Genomic DNA, 21,836 nt, shown 5'->3' with positions numbered 1-21,836 from the left:
ATGTTTGTGGCTCGGCCTTCCACCAAGGATGATGACTGGGAATTCAAAAAGGCTAAGAAGGAAGCCTCACCAGTGTTGGGCTTCTCGAACGAAGATAAGACCGGAACCATCCAACCCCATGATGATGCCCTAGTAGTCACACTCAAAATAGGGGGATATGATGTGAAGAGGGTGCTGGTAGATTGGGGCAGTGCTGTGGAGGTGATGTACCCCGACCTATACAAGGGGATGAACCTAAAACCCGAGGACCTAATGCCATACGACTCCCTTCTAGTAAGTTTCGAGGGAAAGACCGTAATTCCAAGGGGCCAGATCAGACTGCCCATACAAACCGGTTCGGATGTGGTCAAGGTGAATTTCATTGTAGTTGACGCTTATTCACCCTACACAGCTATTGTGGCTAGACCTTGGCTTCATGCCTTAGGATCTGTCTCTTCTACCCTACACCAAAAAGTAAAGTATCCATCAGAGGGCCAGGTTAAAGAGATTGTAAGGAATCAGACTATGGCTAGACAATGCATGGTGACTGCCATCTCACGCCAACCCAATGTTGAATCCTTGGCTTCCGCTGAAAGGGGCTTATAGTAATCAACAACCCCAATAGTGCCTAGTAATGGATCAACCAAGGAAGCAATATGCGAGGATTTAGAAAAGGTTGCTATGGGCATTGATTCGGAGAAGTTCTTTCAAGTTGACTAAGAATTACCTCACCAAGAGAGAGAAGAGCTAATTGCATTTCTCAGAGAAAATGTGGATGTGTTCGCGTGGGATGCCTACGAGGTTCCAGGGATTGATCTGAACTTCATCTGCCACCATTTAAATGTTAATCTGTCCATCATTCCCAAGAAGCAACTGCCTCGACGCCCGTCGAAGGAGCATGCTAACGCTGTCAAGGACGAGGTGAGAAAGCTTAAACAAGTAGGGGCTATCAAGGAGGTGTTCTACCCCGAGTGGTTGGCTAACATTGTGGTTGTAAAGAAGAAGAGTGGGAAGTGGCTAGTTTGTGTAGACTTCTCAGACTTAAAAAAAAAGCATGTCCAAAAGACCCGTTCCCCATGCCTCGGATAGTCCAATTAGTGGATGCAACTATAGGCCATCCTCGCATGAGCTTCCTAGATGCATTTCAAGGCTATCATCAAATACTACTAGCCTTGGGTGATCAAGAAAAAACAGCATTTGTGACTCCTATTGGAAATTACTACTACAAAGTGATGCTCTTTGGGTTGAAGAATGCGGGGTCTACCTACCAAAGGATGATGACTAGAATGTTTGAGGCACAATTGGGCAAGAGTATTGAAGTCTACATAGACGACATGGTGGTAAAGAGTAAAGTGATGTCTGAGCACGTGGGAGACCTCAGAGTCATTTTTGACATCTTAAGGAAACACAAACTGCATCTCAACGCCTCTAAGTGCTCATTTGGTGTTGAGTCTGGCAAATTTTTGGGCTATATGGTAATTCATAGGGGAATTGAGGTGAGCCCAAATCAAATCAATGCAATTCATAATCTGCAACCTCCTCGAAACCCCAAAGAAGTCCAAAAACTCACTAGAATGATTGCAGCCTTGAATCAGTTCATCTCTAGATTTGTAGATAGGTGCTGACCTCTCTACCTCCTGATGAACAAATGTAAAGGATTTGAGTGGTCCGAAGACTACGCTTTGGCCTTCCAGCAACTTAAGGAATACTTATCCCAGCCACCTATCATGTCTAGCCCTGAGGCCAACGAGGTTTTGTGAGTAAATTATTACACGAGGCCGAGGTGCGTTATTTACTATTGGAGAAGGCAATTTTGGCAGTAGTACACGTCACGCGAAAACTCCCTTATTACTTCCAAGCGCACACAGTCGTTGTTCTAAATTAGCTTCTACTTAAGTCTGTACTTCAAAGTGCCGATTACACGGGAAGAATTGCCATGTGGAGCACAGTTCTAGGGGTTTTCGATATCAAATACATGCCTCAGACCTCTGTCAAGGGCCAGGTCCTCACTAATTTAATAGCCAAATTTGCTGAACCCCCGGTAGTAATAGTAGTAGAGGTGCCAAACATGGATGGAAAATCAGTTGGCACAATCTCCATGTAAGGACCCTTACATTGGAAAGTGTACGTTGATGGCGTAGCAAACCAAAAGGGGTTTGGGATGAGGCTAGTTCTAATATCTCCTAAGAAGATTACCATAGAGAAATCATTAAGACTAGGGTTCTTGACCACCAACAATGAAGCCGAATATGAGGCATTATTGCAAGGAATGGCCATGGTGCAGAAAATGGGGGGAAAGACTATGGAAGTATTCTTGGACTCGAGATTGGTTGTAGGCCAAGTGAAAGGGAGAGCTAGAGGCCAAAGATACGAGAATGCAGGCGTACTTGAGTCAGGTCAAGCGCTTACAATTGGATTTTGAATTCTTCGACTTGTTACACGTCTCTAGGAGTGGAAAAATGCATGCAGATTCATTGGCCACTCTGGCCACCTCCTCAGTGCAGGGTTTACCTCGAGTCATCCTTGTTGAGGATCTGTGCAGAGTAGATGGAGTCAAGAAGGACATAGTTCGGATCCATCAAGTCAAAGTAGGTCCGAGCTGGATGGATCCTATAGTAAGCTTTCTTAAAGATGATACACTGCCTGAAGAGAAGTTAGAGGCTGAAAAAATACGAAGAAAAGCTCCTCAGTTCTAGCTATCCAAGGATCATAAGTTGTACAAGCGCTCCTATTCTGGGTTGTATTTGCTATGTATACATCCTGAAGCATCAGAGTTACTGCTCGAGGAGTTGCATGAAGGAATTTGCGAGAGTCACACAAGAGGAAGATCTTTGTCTCACAGGGCCATCACTCAAGGATATTGGTGGCCGGGTATGGAGAAGGAAGCCCAAGAGTATGTCAAGAAGTGTGATCAATGCCAAAGGTTTGCCTCAAACATCCACCAACCGGGAGGGGTCCTCAATCCACTCTCCAGTCCTTAGCCGTTTGCTTAGTGAGGCTTGGATATTATAGGCTTTTCCCCTAAAGTGGCAGGAAATAAGAGATACCTATTGTTCGGCACAGACTATTGCACCAAATGGGTCGAAGCCGAGCCCCTGGCTAACATCAGGAATGTGGATGTTAAGAAGTTTATCTAGAAGAACATCGTTACTCAATTTAGGGTCCTTTATACCCTCATCTCGGATAACGACCTTTAATTTGATAGCAAGGCCCTCAGGAGATATTATTGTGACCTGGGAATTACAGACAGGTATTCCACTCTGGCCTACCCCCAAGGAAATGGGCAGACCGAGGCTGTTAATAAGGTCATAGTCAATGGGCTGAAAAAGAGGTTGGATGATGCGAAGGAAAGATGGGTGGAAGAGTTGCCACACGTCTGGTGGACATATCAGACTACACCATGTCGGTTAATAGGAGAGACTCCCTTTTCCATGACTTATGGGACCAAGGCTGTCATCCCCCTAGAGACTAGCTTCCCAACGCTGAGAACGAGTACCTTCACTCCGAGCGACAATTATGAACTGCTAGGAAAGAGTTTAGATTTACTTGAAGAAAGAAGAGAAAAGGCAATGATCCAACTAGCCTATTACCACCAGAAACTCAAGTAAGGGTATGATGCCAATGTGAAGCTACGGCCATTGGCACTAGGAGACTTGGTGTTGAGAAAAGTTTTGGGTAGTGCCAAGAACCTAGCCTAGGGAAAACTGGGGCCCAATTGGGAAGGACCATATCGCATCACTTCAGTAGCAGGAATAGGTGCATATTATTTAGAAGACTTAGATGAAAAAGCTGTACTCTGCCCATGGAATTTAAATAACCTAAGAAGGTATTATTATTGATGAAAGCGGTTTTGTTTACACTCTGATTTATTGTAATTGCATGTCATGTAGTCCACCACAATCTAAGTGTTAAACAGAATTAAGGTTTTGCATGGATCCTCGAACCACAAGCCTTAAGGAAATTAACTACGTTAGACATTTATCTAAGTATTAGACAGAATCAAGGTCTTGCATGGATCCTTGGACCACAAACCTTGGGGAAACTGATAACTTCTGGCAACTATCTAAGTATTAGATAAAGCCAAGGTCTTGCATAGATCCTTAGACCACAAACCTTGGGGAAACTAATAACTTCTGGCAACTATCTAAGTGTTAAACAGAACCAAGGTCTTGCATGGATCCTCGGACCACAAACCTTAGGAAAACTAATAACTTCTAGCAACTATCTAAGTGTTAAACAGAATCAAGATCTTACATGGCTCCTTGGACCACAAACCTTGGGGAAACTAATAACTTCTAGCAACTATCTAAGTGTTAGACAGAACCAAGGTCTTGCATGGATCTTCGGACCACAAACCTTAGGGAAACTAATAATTTCTAGCAACTATCTAAGTGTTAAACAGAACCAAGGTCTTGCATGGATCCTCGGACCACAAGTCTTGAGGAAATTAACTACTTTTGACATTTATCTAAGTGATAAACAAGACCTTAAATTAAGTCTGGCTCCTCGGATCACCTACCCTACCCTTATTCAACAAAGATATAAACAGATGTCCATCCATGAGCATCACTTAAAGCATTTCAAGGTACACTAGGCATATCTTTCCTTTATAGTCAATACTATAGTGTCCCTTAGAGGTTAGTAAGTTTATAAAAAATGTACCTTTGTACGTCCTGCCATAATGTATGAACCTAGAAGTTGGAGGTTTATTTTTATAAGTATTGTGAACTTAGCATTTTTAGCCCGTTGTGGTAACCAATTCAGAAGGTACGAGATCTACATTGTAAACTTAAATTCTTTTGTGGCCCACCCAATAGAAAGCAAATTGCATTACTGAGACTACTCAATTGTTAATTAAAGCCTAAGTTGAAGTTTGCATTGTGGGCTTAGCATTTTTTGATTGTCCATTCAATGAAAGATGAGTTACACTACTAGGATTACCCAAATGTTAGTAAAAACATGAATCATACTAGCAAAGGGCCTTATCATTGAATAAAGTGCACACGTTTCATTACAAAAAGGAAATTTCATTACAAAAATTCAAGTGCACTTAACAAAAAAAAAAAAAAAAAAAAGGAGAAAAAACAACAATAAAAACACGAATAAACGGAAACAACCTATTTCTTCAGCTTTATAGTCAACTTGTTCTTGGAAGGCTGTTGAAAGGCTGTTGAGAAGCTGTGTCAGAGGCTTTAAAGTCCTAGCTCAGAGGAATGACTTTGGGGGGCACAATAAGGGAGGCTAAGGCTAACTCCATTTTCTCAGGGGCCTCCTTCTTGGCAGGAGGAGCTTGAGGGTCAGCTGGAGGCTTCATCACATCCTGGGGTGCTTCTTGGTTAAAGATTTTCTCTTTTTTTGACACCCTAGGATGCTCAGTCTCCTCGGCAAGCTTGTTAAGAGGAGTAGGAGCGTTGATGGCACTATTTTGACCAACCTTTGTCGCTTTGGAGGCAGTATTGGTTTCAGAACTGGCAGGAGCAGGCTCTCAGAGAGCTGGGCGGTAATACACATTCTCTGCTCTCCTAAGTTCGGATGAAACCTCAACCCCAGCTTGGTTGAGGGCTTCAACCCAAACTTGGGAGCAGTAGTGCCTGCATACCCTTGGAACTTGGGCTTTAAGATTGGTCTCCGTCTCGGCCACCCCTATCTCATAAGCATCCTACACGACCTGCTTTTTAGTCTCCACTGCCTGCTCCCTAGCCTTCTCTACCTCCGCATGAGCCTTCACTGCCTCGTCCTTGGCCTTTTCCATAGCGCCCTTGGCTTTCTCTACACTTTCTAACTTTTTCTTCAAGGACTCAATCTACCTTTTAGCAGCGATCAATTGGTCCTCGTCCTTCAGCTTGTTTCTCAGGTCCTTAGTAAACTGGTCGGCAATGTTAAAGGCTTCTACAGTCGCAACACACCTATTCCTCTTATCCTCTAGTTGTCTGCTGCAGCAGTTAACCATCTCTTCTGCCCTAAACGTGGCCTGAACAGCCTGAAAAAGAGAACAAATGCAAGGTAAACAGAGAGCAAAGGCTAAAAAAAAAAAAAGAAAAAAAAAAAGAGGAACAGAGGCTAACTAAACTAAGTAAGTTGGAAACCTTACCATGCCCAAGTACCTCTTGAGGTTGAGGAAGAACTCTTGCCTCCTAAAGGACCACAGCTCGGCCATGTCTAAGGGTAATAACAGGGTCTTTTCCAGAGCATCGGCCACATGGCTGCCTGTGCCTCCCTGGAATTTCCTGATGGAAGCATTGTCCATCAGTAGGGCTCCATTGAGCATTGGAGCTGGGAGCCAGGCCTGGGGTTCAAGCAGAGGATCGACCCTCTTCTCAGATCCCCTGTGCCCAACTTTTTGTTGCTTGTGGGCTCGCTGGGCCTCCTTTTTCGGAGTGGGGTGAGACTTCTCAACCTCCATCACCTCCTTGCCCTTTTGACTTCATTTTTCGTTTCGGGTCGGAAGGCTCGAGTCTCGGTGGTAGGGTTGGCTTAGGAGAAGGAAGAGGAAGCCTGGATGGAGCAGGAGGGAGCTTGCTCTGAGAAGGGGAAGGTGGTTTGTTCTGAGCCGCTCTCCCTTGTGTCTCCTTCCCCGGCTGGGACTCTATCAAGTCCAGCAAGTTTATTTTTTGTCTCTTCTGTATACCCATATCTTCTTCCGAAGGGAAGTTTGCTTCAGTATAGTTTGGGTCACCGAGATCACCAGAAGGGCCCTCTAATGACTGAGCTCGGTTGAACACCTCAAATTCGTCCTCGGACGAACCTTACTCAACAACTTCTTCTTCTTTTTCTGCTCTTTCTTCCTCCTCCTTTACCACGGGATGGGAAAAAGAGGAACCAACTAAGGGTATGCCCTCTGGAACTGAAGCACCCTTAGAGAGCAAGAAATCCTCAACTGCGATGCTGATCCTATGGAGACGTGGATCGCGGGCCTTGATGACACACTTTGGCGCTTGAAAAGCGCGAGAGATTGGCGTATATCCTAGTATCAGGTGAGCCACCCTAAGTTGATTGTCGTCCTCGTTCACAAATACCTTAGCCTTGAGGATGTTGTCCAAACTCTCCCTGTTAGCCAAACTAAAGTTTGGTTCAATGGTGTGTCTGTTTGTGGAACCATGAAAAGCAAAGGGTTAGAAGCTAAACAACGCAAATCACGATAAGGCAGTGAACAAGTCCTACTCCTATCTCTAGAGCCCCACCTAGTTGCCCCTCTTTCGTTGAGCAAGGGACGCCATCATGCTACTGCCCGGACATGATTAGAAAATCTTTGTTTAGCCCCTTGCTCCACTCAGGAAGGCACTGTATGAGCCTGATTTTAGGCTGCCTTGTTTTCAGGTAGTACCCCTTCCCCTCTAGGTGGTGAAGGCTGTAGACCCAATTCACATCATAATGGGTCAACCGTAGCCCCATTTTCTCGTTTAAGGCGTCTACACACCCTAATATTCTGAAGAATTTAGGACACACTGAGTGGGGACTAGCCTGACAAACCTAAGGTAATCCCTCATCACCGGCCCCATAAGGATTCTCATGCCAACTTCTATGAAGGCAATCATAGGAATTACCACCTCACCCACTCGCCTTCGAAAATGCCATTCACCCTTCTCACAATATCTCAGGCCCACGTTGGGTGGAATCCTATAGTTAGCCATAAATTTTTCCATCCCTTCCTCGGACTCTACCAAACTCTTAAATCTACCCATCCTCAGGAAAAATTCAGACACGCTAAAGAAAGTTGGGAAGAAGAAGTGAAGGAAGAAAGACACTGAGAAAGGAAAGTAAAGGAAATTGAAAAGTTTGGAAAAAACTTACAAGGATGAGGAAAGTGTTCTCGGACAGGCTTTTGAAGAGACACGAGTGAGTGAGAAAGGTTGGCAGATTCAACTTATGTGCGCAAGAGCTCTTGAATGCAAAGGAAATTTGGGCAAATTGATTTAAATGGGTATTTATACCAAAATCAAAGCAACAGCGAGAGTTTTCCCGCTCATGAGTTGGAAAAATCCCCACCATTGGATCACCAATCGCACCATAGAATGTGGGAGGTAGCCAGCTGCAGGAATTTAATAAGGGCGCGCTCCAGATGTCGAAGCGTCAGGAACATGCCTTGGGCAGTTAAAAAGGCATTGACGCCGATAGAAGACAAGATGTAATAAGCCTAAGGTACATCTGAGGACATCAAAATCCTCCTTTCTGTCCGAGGTGCCAAATAGCAGAATTTTGAGGGGCTATTGTGGGGTTATAGAGCCTAATGATATACATCCACCTTTTGTACTGGACCGGAGGCCTATGTCGAGGCCCATAATCGCATATGAAGAAGACAGTGGTAATCATGGCAACCCAGGAAACCGTGCCGAGGACAACTCTGTCCTCAGCTAGCCAAAGTCAAGGTAGAAGAAAAGTGATTTACCGACAAAGACCATCTTCCAAGGCATTCCAAGGAAAAAGATAAGTATAGCAAGTAAGCACACTAGAGTATGACGGTAGAGCAATCCCAGGAAAAGCTATTACCTCCACATTAAATGCTCCACAACTAACACCCTGGCCGCATTAATGTGGAAATGATACCTAAGCAATGACTTTTTAGACTCACAGCTACTACCTAAGGGCTTTGGGAGGAGGTTGATGTGACAAAGGCCAACAATAGCAGATCTAACCTGCACGTGTATGGTGGAGATGGAGGAAAGTAGTATATAAGGAAGAAGGAGCTCTGAGAAAAAGCATCAGAGATTTTACCAAAGAAAACACTGTAGTAATCTGAACTAACATTGTAAGCATTGCCACTGTCACTCAAGAGATAATAAGTTCAAGCTCCTCGGACTGGTGCTGAGGATTGAATTTCTTGCTTAAGTCCGTATTTGTTTTACTTACTCATTCTTGAAATCATCTTCAACTGTTGTTACATTCATTAAGGCTCAGTTCTTCTATCTACTCTCTACAAATTTATTGTATTGGGCTTGTTGGGCTTGAATTCACTTATCCCTTAGGAACAGTGCTCAAACCCAGTCCCTACAATTGTTAATCTATTATAGGTTTTTTTAAGCATGATTGATTTATTTTATGATAATTTTTTCTAGTCAAGTACAACTTATATAGATTATGATATTTTGGTAACTATAAATTCATAAAATGAAAAATTGTGACATTTTCAAAATTATATATATATATATATATATATATATATAATTGAACTTGCTAGCAACTAAACTTTTGAGTTTATTAGGTAATCATTTTTATATTTACTCTTTATATACATATCTAAATGTTAAAGAATAAATGATTACATTTAGAATTTATGCTTAGTTTGTTAATTTTTATTACTTTTGAAGGGCAATGATAATTTTGGGATTGAAACTCAAACCGTGACTTATCACTTTTGGTGGAAGGAACTTGTTATCTCATTATAGCCCTACCTCTAACTCTATTTCAATTTATGTTTTTTTTTTTTTTTTTTTTTTTTTTTTTTTTTTTTTTTAATTTGTCTTCTTTTATTGGTAATAAAAGAAACTCACTATTCATCACACACACACTCACACACTAAAAAAAAATAAAAAAAATCTCACACAAATGGTAATATGAGCTTCGACCAACAAGATTTGAATGTTTGGTTTGTGTGCCTATTTAAGTCTCTATTTCTTCTGTATATCAAAGAGTTAGGCCCTTTTGGATATACACCACTATTAGTTTCTTTAAAACCTTTTCCCCTCTCCCCTTGTGTGTGTGTTAAAATACTTATTAGTATTCTAAAAAAAAAAAAAAAAAAGTCTCTATCTCTTGGAATTATCCACTCTTCTACCAACACCCTTCATCTGTCTCTTATGATCTTCTCATCTTCTCTACTTTTCACATCTAAATTGTAGAACATTACATTAGATCAATTAATTTCCTTTTATCGTATATTTCTTTCTGACTAAACTCTTGAATGCAATCTTGAAGATGTCAAGGTAGTGGTAATTTCGCAAAAGTGATGCATTTCTATCACTATATTTAGAAGTTCATTTTTGTTGTTTGTTGCATTAGTAAAATATATTTTTAAGATTTCCGTTGTTATTGGATAGCCCCTTCCATTTTAATGATGATAAGGAAAAGGTTACAAAAGCAATCACTCTGGTGAGAATTAAAAATATTCCAGCACTTTAAACCAAAAAAAAATACAATTCAAAATATTAGTGTAAATGTAAACTTTTGTTGGTCTCATCCATACTAATAAACTAACAAAAGGAAATTTAACTATTATGGGACTGTGCTTTAAACTTCTACCATAGGGAAAAAAAGAAGTAATAATCGTTATGTTTGATGCAGCATAATATGGCTATATAATTTACCAAAAATAATGTAGCTATATATTATTTTATTATAAGTTTTATCAATTAAAAATAATATACTATGCTTAACAACTTACATTCCTATTTCTCTTCTACTTAATGACATGAATATAATAAGTGAAGTAACTCCCTAGATATTAACAACATCAAATTATACCATAGAATGAGCATTACACATGGGTTCCCTAGAAAATTTGATGAAAATATTTTTTAAAGCAAAACTATAGTGAGTTTGTGCCTCATGCAGGTCATCACCCAGTGTTTCTAATGGTAATGGCTTACTGTGTATGTCACCAGGAAATTTAAGGAAAGCAACTCTGTAGATGGAAGGAGCAGTGGGTATAGGAATTCATCAAGGATCAAATGCTTCAACAGAAAGAGAGAGTGAAAATACTGAAAATCAAAAGGAAGCAAACACTTCAAATGAAAATAAAATTCAAAATGAACGATTGGTCGACGACCTCAAACTAATGATTGACGCGCCAGTGCCTCCATTATCAATTGAATGTTGTATCAGAAGAATTCCAGATGACCTTCGCCAAGTGAAGGAACAAGCCTACACTCCTACGACTATTTCAATTGGCCCTATTCACCGCTGCAAAAATAAATTTCAAATCATGGAAACGTGTAAAGTACGGTATTTTAAGAGTTTCATTTCCCAGACCAAGATAAACTTGGAGAATTTAGTAAGCACTATAAGTGACATGGAAGAAAGAATTCGAAGTTGCTATGTAGAGGCTACTTTGCCCTTCATGCACAGTGATGAATTCGTGAAAATGATTCTGGTGGATGCGGTCTTCATTCTTGAGCTGTTCTATAGATATAGTAATAATTCTTGGGAAATGGACGATCTTATTTTAAGTGGCCAATTATGGTGTACAAAACGTGACTTGATATTACTTGAAAACCAGCTTCCATTCTTTGTTCTTGAGAAACTATTCGACCTTATTTCTCCCTATCGCTCAAACTCTTTTTCTTTCATTCACCTTACCTTTGAGTTCTTTGACCATTTCAATGTTCAAAAAATCCCTGATAATGTGAAAATAGAACACTTCACTGATTTGATTAGAACCTTTCAAATACCTCTACTAATATTCCTTCCAGAAAGACGAACTGAAAAGTTTACACTTTTGTTCTCTGCAACACAACTGCATGAGGCAGGAGTGAAGTTTAAGGTGAGTTCAAGCAAATGCTTAGCAGACATAACATTTGAATTCACGAACGGATTGTTGGAAATCCCACGCTTAGAGCTACATGATGGGACGGAAACTCTTATTCGAAATGTTATGGCATTAGAGCAATTTTGTTACCCGACAAACAAATACGTTACGGATTACTTTATCTTCTTGGATGACCTTATCAACACTACCAATGATATGGATTTGCTTTGCAATAAGAAAATCGTGATTAATTATCTAGGCAACAACAGTGCAGCAACATCCTTTTTCAACAATCTTAACACAAATATCTCAATGCCAGGTGTTTACTCAAATTACAATCATATTTGTCAAGATTTGAATAAATTCTGTGAGAAACCTTGGCACAAATGGAAGGCAACGTTAGGGCATCAATATTTTAGCACTCCTTGGAGAACTGCTTCTACCATCGCTGCTATTATCTTTCTGGTGTTCACGTTCATACAAGCAGTATGCTCTATTATCCAAATAGTGCCTATTGTTTGATTGCTTCTCAATAAATTTTTATCAGATACGGCGCAAGTGCAGTGTGTGCAATGTGTGGTTAGTACGTGGGCTCATGAAGCACATGCACGTTGAGCCAGAGTTGCCGATCGATTGCTTGATGAGTACTTAGATTACTGCAGATTTCTTATCTTCTCTGATTGTCATCTACTTTTCAATAAAGGTTAGATAGGATTGTTATTTGTCATCTAATTTTATCTAAATAAAGCTTGGATAGGATTGTTATTTGCTTTTGGATAGGATTCATTGTATAAGTGTGATGAGAAATTTTAGTTCTATGGCATTTCCATTTCCATTGTCTATCGCATTTCATTTTCAATTTTTGTAAGGCGATATACATGAACATTGATGAAGTTAAAAAAATCTATCAGATATATTTACCAAAACTAAGCAAGTAATTGCTGTAAGAGGATTGGTTTTCCCTCAAAGTAGACCAACGTTGTTTCATACCATTTTCTATCCAAACCAAGCAAGAGGGTTTGAGATGAGGAATAGCAATGGTCATGAGACAATTCATATGAACAGATTCATTACAAATGCATACCCTATGCAAGCTAGGAAAACCTTAATTAGTCTTCCTATGATAAGAACATATATGGTGATTTGCTTATTACACATGTATCAACTATCAACAGGGATACGATCGCTTCCATTTTATTTTTTTTTGGCACCAGAATTTTATTCTTCAAACATTAGAACCATTGTCCTATTCCATTACTTGCAGGAGAATACATGACTTACAGACTTTGAGTTATGCACGATGGAATGCTACTTTTCTCTTTGTGTACGTAGGAGAGTTGATACTTTCTTTTTAAAAAATAAATAAATAAATAAATAAAACATGAGAAGCATGATTACAAATAGAGCTAGTATAAAGAAAAACTACATCTATCTTCTAGCGACATTAAAACATGAATATTTTAGCACTCCTTGGGGACGGCTTCTACCATCGCTGCCATCTTTCTTTTGGTGCTCACTTTAATACAAACAAGATGCTCTATATCCAAGTAGTTTAGGGTCAATGCCTGTGTAATCTGGATATCAATGGTTGTTTGATTGTTGCTGTAGTGCAGTGCTATAATGGATATGTAATTTCCAGTTCAAGAGCATCCATTGGCAGGGGATCAGTTAAAACCCCCTGCCCCCCAAAAATCTTCTCCCCCTAAAAAATAATAATAATAAAGAAGAAAGACAAATCAAGTGTGAGCCTGTAAGACAGGTCAAAGTTTTCAATAAAAGACATTCTTGAGCTTTATTTAAAAAAAAGGATTTTCTCTAAACTTGTCTATATAGCAGAAATCTCAATTCAAGCAGTGTGAAAATTACAAACAAGTCAGCACTCTGTGAAAGGGATCAATTAAGGCAAATATATTGATTAAACAACCCTTTCCTCCTTAGGCACAGAATTTTGGCCTACAAAGCTGAGTTCGAACAAGATTCTAGTTCACACGGCCTCTATGACCACCCCCAATCTTTAAAATAAAGGAAGTATTACCTAGTCATGATAAGGGGTTAAACCACCTGAAAAATTAGAAACGGATAAGTAAACCACACAACAAATATGACACCAAATAAAGCAACCCGATAAAGTAAAGAACTAAACCTTATGCGATTCAACGATGCAATTGCTCTAAGAGCACTGCAAATCATGTCATCATTACAATCTAGTTCTTGCATAACAGCATCTTGCTTTGGCTTAAAATTGATACTCTTCTGCAGAGGATCCTGTTGAAGTGGGCCGTGTGTGGCTTGAATTGCCACAAGCCCACGTCCACCTATTTGACCAAATCCTATTTGGAATAGTAACCCACCTCTTTAGCCGACTTTGACATATATATATATATATATATATTAGGTTTTGACAAGCATGTGTAGCCGTGAGATTAAAAAAGGAGTAATTCCAATTAACCTAGTTAGCAACCGCATGAGAGAAAATAGAGAAAAGAGAGGCAGCCAGTTTCTATTCTTATTTTTCTGTGAGAGAGTGCTAGGGTGTAATTGGGATTTGGGTTTCTTGAGAGTATTCTTGTGCACTATTGTATTTTCCCTGATAATAGTGAAATCCCTGCAACTCCGTGGACGTAGGCAAATTGCCGAACCACGTAAATATTGTCTTGTGCGTGTGATTATTTTCTTTGGCGTGTGTTTTCTCTATTTATTTTGTTTCTCACAGGTTGGGATTTTTGGTTAAATTCCCTACAACTGGTATCAGAGCCTAGGGTTAGGTTTGAGTGGGAGCAATGGTAGAGGAAGCAGGAAAGGCGTCTGGAATAGAAAAGTTCGATGGCACAGACTTTGGATTTTGGAGGATGCAGATTGAAGATTATCTCTATGGGAGGAAATTGCATCTGCCTCTTTTAGGGACAAAACCTGAGGCTATGAAGGCTGATGAATGGGCTCTTCTTGACAGACAGGTACTAGGAGTTATCAGGTTAACTCTGTCTAGGTCTGTTACACACAATGTTGTAAAGGAGAAGATCACAGCAGATCTGATGAAGGCTTTGTCTGGTATGTATGAAAAGCCGTCAGCAAACAATAAAGTGCACTTGATGAAGAAACTGTTCAATCTGAAGATGGCAGAGAATGCATCAGTAGCACAACATCTGAATGAATTTAACACTATCACAAATCAATTGTCGTCTGTAGAAATTGACTTTGATGATGAGATCCGTGCACTGATCGTTTTGGCTTCTTTGCCAAACAGTTGGGAGGCAATGAGGATGGCAGTAAGCAATTCTACAGGAAAGGAAAAACTCAAGTACAATGATATACGAGATTTAATTCTGGTTGAGGAGATTCGCAGAAGAGATGCAGGTGAATTCTCAGGATCTGGTTCTGCCCTAAACCTTGAGACAAGAGGCAGAGGTAATAACAGAAATTTAAATCGAGGCAGATCAAAATCCAGAAATTCTAATCGGAACAGAAGTAAATCTAGATCAGGCCAACAAGTACAATGCTGGAATTGTGGGAAAACAGGTCACTTTAGGAATCAATGCAAAAGTCCTAAGAAGAAGAATGAAGATGATTCTGCTAATACTGTAACAGAAGAGGTACATGATGCATTACTTCTTGCAGTAGACAGTCCACTTGATGATTGGGTTTTGGATTCAGGAGCTTCGTTTCATACCACTCCACACCGAGAAATCATACAGAATTATGTTACAGGTGATTTTGGTAAGGTGTATTTGGCTGATGGTTCAACCTTGGATGTTGTGGGTATGGGAGATGTTCGAATATTGTTGCCCAATGGGTCTGTTTGGTTACTGGAGAAGATTCGACATATTCCTGACCTGAGGGGGAATCTAATTTCTGTTGGACAACTTGATGATGAAGGACATGCAATACTATTTGTTGGTGGTACTTGGAAGGTTACAAAGGGAGTTAGGGTATTGACTCGTGCAAAGAAGACTGGTACTCTGTACATGACCTCAAGTCCAAGAGACACAATTGCAGTTGCTGATGCAAGTATTAATACAAGCCTATGGCACCGCAGACTTGGTCATATGAGTGAGAAAGGGATGAAGATGCTACTGTCAAAAGGAAAACTACCAGAATTGAAGTCCATTGATTTTGACATGTGTGAAAGTTACATCTTAGGAAAGCAGAAAAAGGTGAGCTTCTTGAAAATTGGTAGGACACCGAAGGCTGGAAAATTGGAGTTAGTACACACTGATTTGTGGGGGCCTTCTCCAATTGCATCCCTTGGAGGTTCAAGGTACTACATCACTTTTATTGATGACTCAAGCAGAAAGGTATGGGTTTATTTTCTAAAAAATAAATCTGATGTATTTGAAATCTTTAAGAAGTGGAAGGCCATGGTTGAGACAGAAACAGGTTTGAAAGTAAAATGTTTAAGGTCAGATAATGGAGGAGAGTACATAGATGGAGGGTTCAGTGAGTATTGTGCTGCATAGGGAATTAGGATGGAGAAGACTATTCCTGGGATACCACAGCAGAATGGTGTGGCTGAGCGCATGAACAGAACTCTCAATGAGCGTGCTAGGAGTATGAGGTTGCATGCTGGACTACCAAAAACTTTTTGGGCTGATGCTGTTAGCACTGTAGCTTACCTGATAAACCGAGGACCTTCAGTTCCCATGGAGTTCAGACTTCCTGAGGAGGTTTGGAGCGGTAAAGAGGTAAAGTTTTCACACTTAAAAGTTTTTGGTTGTGTTTCCTATGTTCATATTGATTCTGATGCTCGTAGTAAACTTGATGCAAAGTCTAAAATATGTTTTTTCATTGGCTATGGTGATGAGAAATTTGGCTATAGGTTTTGGGATGAACAAAACAGGAAAATCATCAGAAGTAGAAATGTGATATTTAATGAACATGTTATGTACAAGGACAGGTCAACTGTAGTGTCAGATGTTACAGAGATAGATCAAAAGAAATCTGAGTTTGTCAACTTAGATGAATTGACTGAAGGTACTGTCCAGAAAAGGGGTGAAGAAGATAAAGAGAATGTAAATTCACAGGTAGATCTGAGTACACCTCTAGCTGAAGTTCGCAGATCTTCCAGGAACATTAGATCTCCACAGCGTTATTCACCCACTCTAAATTATCTCCTGTTGACTAATGGTGGTGAGCCAGAGTGTTATGATGAAGCCTTGCAAGATGAGAATTCAAGCAAGTGGGAGTTAGCCATGAAGGATGAGATGGATTCCTTGTTGGGGAATCAGACATGGGAACTGACTGAATTGCCAGTAGGAAAGAAGGCTTTGCACAACAAGTGGGTATACAGAATAAAGAATGAGTATGATGGTAGCAAACGTTACAAGACCAGATTAATTGTTAAAGGGTTTCAGCAGAAGGAAGGCATTGACTACACAGAGATATTTTCTCCAGTTGTGAAGATGTCAACAATCAGACTAGTACTGGGAATGGTGGCTGCAGAAAACCTACATCTTGAGCAGTTAGATGTGAAGACAGCATTCCTTCATGGTGACTTGGAGGAAGACCTTTACATGATTCAGCCAGAAGGGTTCATTGCTCAAGGACAAGAGAATTTAGTTTGCAAACTGAGAAAGAGCTTGTATGGCCTAAAACAAGCTCCTAGACAGTGGTACAAGAAATTTGACAGTTTTATGCACAGAATTGGGTTCAAGAGATGTGAAGCTGATCACTGTTGCTATGTTAAGTTTTTTGACAATTCTTACATCATATTACTGTTGTATGTGGATGATATGCTTATTGCAGGGTCTAGCATTGAGGAGATTAATAATCTGAAGAAGCAATTGTCCAAACAGTTTGCAATGAAGGATTTGGAAGCTGCAAAGCAAATCCTTGGTATGAGAATCATTAGAGACAAGGCTAATGGTACATTGAAGCTTTCACAGTCAGAGTATGTGAAGAAAGTTCTCAGCAGGTTCAACATGAATGAAGCTAAACCAGTGAGCACACCCTTAGGTAGTCATTTCAAACTAAGCAAAGAACAATCACCGAAGACAGAAAAAGAAAGGGACCACATGAGCAAGGTGCTCTATGCCTCAGCTATTGGCAGCTTGATGTATGCTATGGTGTGTACAAGGCCAGACATTGCACATGCAGTGGGAGTTGTGAGCAGATTCATGAGTAGGCCTGGAAAGCAGCATTGGGAGGCAGTCAAGTGGATTTTGAGATATCTGAACAGTTCATTAGATACATGTCTTTGCTTCACGGGTGCAAGTTTGAAACTGCAGGGTTATGTAGATGCTGATTTTGCTGGTGATATTGATAGTAGAAAGAGTACTACTGGGTTTGTTTTTACTCTGGGTGGTACAGCTATATCATGGGCTTCAAATCTACAGAAGATTGTTACTTTGTCTAGTACAAAAGCTGAGTATGTTGCAGCAACTGAAACTGGAAAGGAGATGATTTGGCTACATGGTTTCTTAGATGAATTGGGTAAGAAGCAGGAGATGGGCATTCTACACAGTGACAGTCAGAGTGCAATCTTTCTTGCCGAAAATTCGGCTTTTCATTCAAAGTCGAAGCACATACAGACAAAATACCACTTTATTTGTTACCTTGTTGAAGATAAGCTGGTAATGCTTGAGAAGATTTGTGGATTTAAGAACCCGACAGATATGTTGACTAAGGGTGTCACTATTGAGAAGTTGAAGCTGTGCGCAGCTTCAATTGGTCTTCTAGCTTGAGGACAGGAGGATGAGTTGCAGGGATGAAGGACTGTGTTATGGAGGATTGTGGCAAATGTTTGCAGCTTGTGAGCTCTTAAGGGCTAAGGTGGAGCTGATGGAGGAGTTTGCTTGTGTAGCTTGATCAATTCAAGCCAAGGTGGAGATTTGTTGAAGTGGGCCGTGTGTGGCTTGAATTGCCACAAGCCCACGTCCACCTATTTGACCAAATCCTATTTGGAATAGTAACCCACCTCTTTAGCCGACTTTGACATATATATATATATATATATATATTTTAGGTTTTGACAAGCATGTGTAGCCGTGAGATTAAAAAAGGAGTAATTCCAATTAACCTAGTTAGCAGTCGCATGAGAGAAAATAGAGAAAAGAGAGGCAGCCAGTTTCTATTCTTATTTTTCTGTGAAAGAGTGCTAGGGTGTAATTGGGATTTGGGTTTCTTGAGAGTATTCTTGTGCACTATTGTATTTTCCCTGATAATAGTGAAATCCCTGCAACTCCGTGGACGTAGGCAAATTGCCGAACCACGTAAATATTGTCTTGTGCGTGTGATTATTTTCTTTGGCGTGTGTTTTCTCTATTTATTTTGTTTCTCACAGGTTGGGATTTTTGGTTAAATTTCCTACAGATCCACCAGTGAATCCAACACTGAGGATCACCTGGTCATGATCCTTTACAAGCATCAAGAATGATGAGATCTCAGGGTATATAATCTCGTCCATCTTCTCAGGCCTCTCAACTATAGAATATTTTACAGCAATGACAACCGTAGCTCTGTGCATGCGGTTCGACTGGTTGTTCGTACCTATAGGAAATTAAGAGTACAAAACAAACATACACACAGCGGCACACGTCTGTCATGTGCCTTCAGTAACGGTTCACTAATAATCGTTTCCACATCAGCAGCAACGTATCTAATTCTTATTGGTTCCTCCTGTAAATAAGCATAATTTCTGTTAGTTAGTTACTGATTCTTTTCTTCTCTCTCGCGTCTCTCTCTCTCCTTTACCATTTATTTATTAGAGAGTTTTCTTTCCGCTTCTTAATTAATAATTTGCCACTTGACATCAATAAATTGTAGTAAAAGTTTATGAGACAGATTCTTTACTTAGTAACTTAAATTGAGTAGTTCTTTACCTAATTCCTAGCTGGTGGTTCCTCAAAAAATAAAAAAATAAAAAATAAAAACAGAAAGCTCATTTTACTCACAAGTTCCTAAGTATTACACTTTATTTATATTAAATTGTTTATGCCAGAACAGCAGAACTTGTTTATACGAATTACCAAGAGCTTTATAGATTAACTAATAACGGTGGGTGCTTTCAACAAAAATATTCAATGTTCAAATCTCTCATTTTACAACTATTGAATTTATAAAAAAAAAAATTAAAAAAAAAAACTTGTTTATTAACATATTTGACATTTTAAAAAAATGAAACTATTATTTAGCTCACCGCCAAAAAAGACAAAGAAAAAGAAAAACAGACTTTGTGTTTGCCACTTGAGTTATTTGCTAATTGGGACCTAAGTCAAAAATACTAAAACTTTGGGATTTAGATCCTTATCGTATCGTTGTTCTAATTACAACTAAACAATTTGTTTGGGGTGCTTTTTTAAATTTTATTTTTTTACTCCGCAACACAAGTAAAATAACATTGAGCATATTACAAAATAAAAATATTGATTTTATAATAATAATAATAATAATATTGACTGACTGAAAGTGATTTCGAATTTTTATTTGCCACTTGGAGTTTTATTTATTATTTATATTTTTTAATTGGCAACAATATTTAGTTTTTATTTAGATTAAAAATGGATATATATATATATATATATATTATCCCATAAAAAAACAAAGGTAATGCTATAGACATAAATTATTTTACAATATTTTTATAAACTGTTGATTTGACAAATTCTTACTAGTTCTAATATGGGTCCATCACTAACATCACATTTTTTCTTATCAATAATTAGTTAAAAAATGTTAAAATTACATCAGCAATTTGTAAGAATGTTGTAAAATAATTTGTATCTATAACATTACTAAAAATATAGTAATAGTGGATATATGATTAGAAAATAAATATGATTTTCATATTATTTGTAGATGATGGGAAATCAACTACTATATTTAACTTTTTAACCATGAATATGTCAAAACTAGGTTTCAAAACAAAATAGAGAATGGTTTTTTTTTTTTTTTTAACAAACTCTCTGATTTTGTACATTGAGAAAGAAATTGCAGCACTATTTATTATAGAATCAATCATAAATAAATTTTGAAGTTAAAATAACAATAAATTCCATTTTAATAAGTGATTAAGATAATAAAAATTATGAAACTGTTATTTTGTGCATTTTCATTTATATTTTTTTTTTATTCATACTGTATAGATAATTGTTTAAAATTTCATATATTAGTTTAGTCCTGAATTACATTTCTTGTTGTTGAAAAGTGAAAATTCTTTTTTTAATATTGTTGGTCCCTCAAAGATATAATCTCGATTCCGTTCATAGACCAAGCTATTGTTTTCAATCATATCATAAAATAAGAGATTCTTTCTTTAAAAACCAACCAAAAAAAAAAAAAACAAGGATCAATCTCAATATCCAGAATCCATCATCTCATTGGCAGGTACCACATAACCGTGCCTATCTATTATCTATATGCAAAGGCCCATCTTGACTGACCAAAACTTTTCAATCATATAGTTTCTACGAAAGACAAAGAAAATTCTTATAAGCCCATCTAAAAAGCTTATGAGCCTGTCCCTTGTAGTTAACCTATTTAGACAACTAGCAGATTCACAATTCTCTATCTCTACTTGGAATAGTCTGCTTTGAACCTGCACTAAGTCCTCTAATTAGCTGGTTGGTTTGAACAGATTTGGATCAGGTGCAATTGCAAGGAAAAAGAGTTGAGAAGGTAAAGTGGTGAAAATGTTAAAAGTTTACAATTTTGATCCAAAGGTTGATATTGCACCAAATCTCAATTCGGTTTGAACAACCTCCATTGGTCATCCTTAATAACACCATAAATCTTTGCATCAAAAGAGCTGTGCAGCATCATGTATTAATCCGTGTCCAAATTTAGGAAATAGAAGCCCATCCGGATACCATGAATGCATGCCAGAAAAACAAGTAGTTCCCTTGTCCAATATTGTGCCGAAGGAAATGTCTAGCAATATCTCTCAACTTAAGATTTTCCTACAAGTCCAAGAAGATTTGCAAGAAAACTTTACTACCCATAAAAGCTTGTATTCTTCAATAGATAGACATACGCCCATGCTTCCCAATGGAACTAGGCTTAGCAAAAGGTTCATATTATATATTCCAAATCCCTTTTTTGTACCATTTCACAGAAAACTTTCACCCCAAGAGCTCCAAGAGCTTTTAGGGTCACATCCTTTCCATGCAAAAAAAAATCTTAAATTTTTCTATGGTTTTAATAACTTTCTTGGGAAGGATAAACAAACTACACAGGTAAATTTGAATTCTAAAGAAGATTCATTTTAGTAGTGCAACCCAGTCATTCTATATTGAATATTGTTTCAAAAATTCAAAGATAAATTGTTATCTAACCAATTCCCAGCTGGTGTTTGCTTCCAAAAAAAAAAAAAAAGCAAAAAATTCATTCTACGGAACAGGTTTCTAAGTGTTATTGAACTTGTTTAATAACTTATTTGAATTTTATTATTATTATTATTCAAAAA

The 21,836-nt window shown here is 38.7% G+C and overlaps 2 protein-coding genes across 2 annotated transcripts; both read left to right on the top strand.

Moving 5' to 3' along the window:
• On the top strand, positions 1-585 carry LOC115974109. The gene has a single exon (XM_031094324.1). It carries the CDS (start codon positions 1-3, stop codon positions 583-585), a length of 585 nt encoding a protein of 194 aa, XP_030950184.1.
• A 10,018-nt stretch (positions 586-10,603) lies between these two features.
• LOC115974108 (UPF0481 protein At3g47200-like) lies at positions 10,604-11,962 on the top strand. The gene has a single exon (XM_031094323.1). It carries the CDS (start codon positions 10,604-10,606, stop codon positions 11,960-11,962), a length of 1,359 nt encoding a protein of 452 aa, XP_030950183.1.
• Positions 11,963-21,836: the final 9,874 nt, after the last annotated feature.

Source organism: Quercus lobata, chromosome 2, assembly GCF_001633185.2.
Source record: "Quercus lobata isolate SW786 chromosome 2, ValleyOak3.0 Primary Assembly, whole genome shotgun sequence".
NCBI classification, from domain to species: domain Eukaryota; kingdom Viridiplantae; phylum Streptophyta; class Magnoliopsida; order Fagales; family Fagaceae; genus Quercus; species Quercus lobata.
This window is presented reverse-complemented; position numbering and strand designations above follow the sequence as displayed.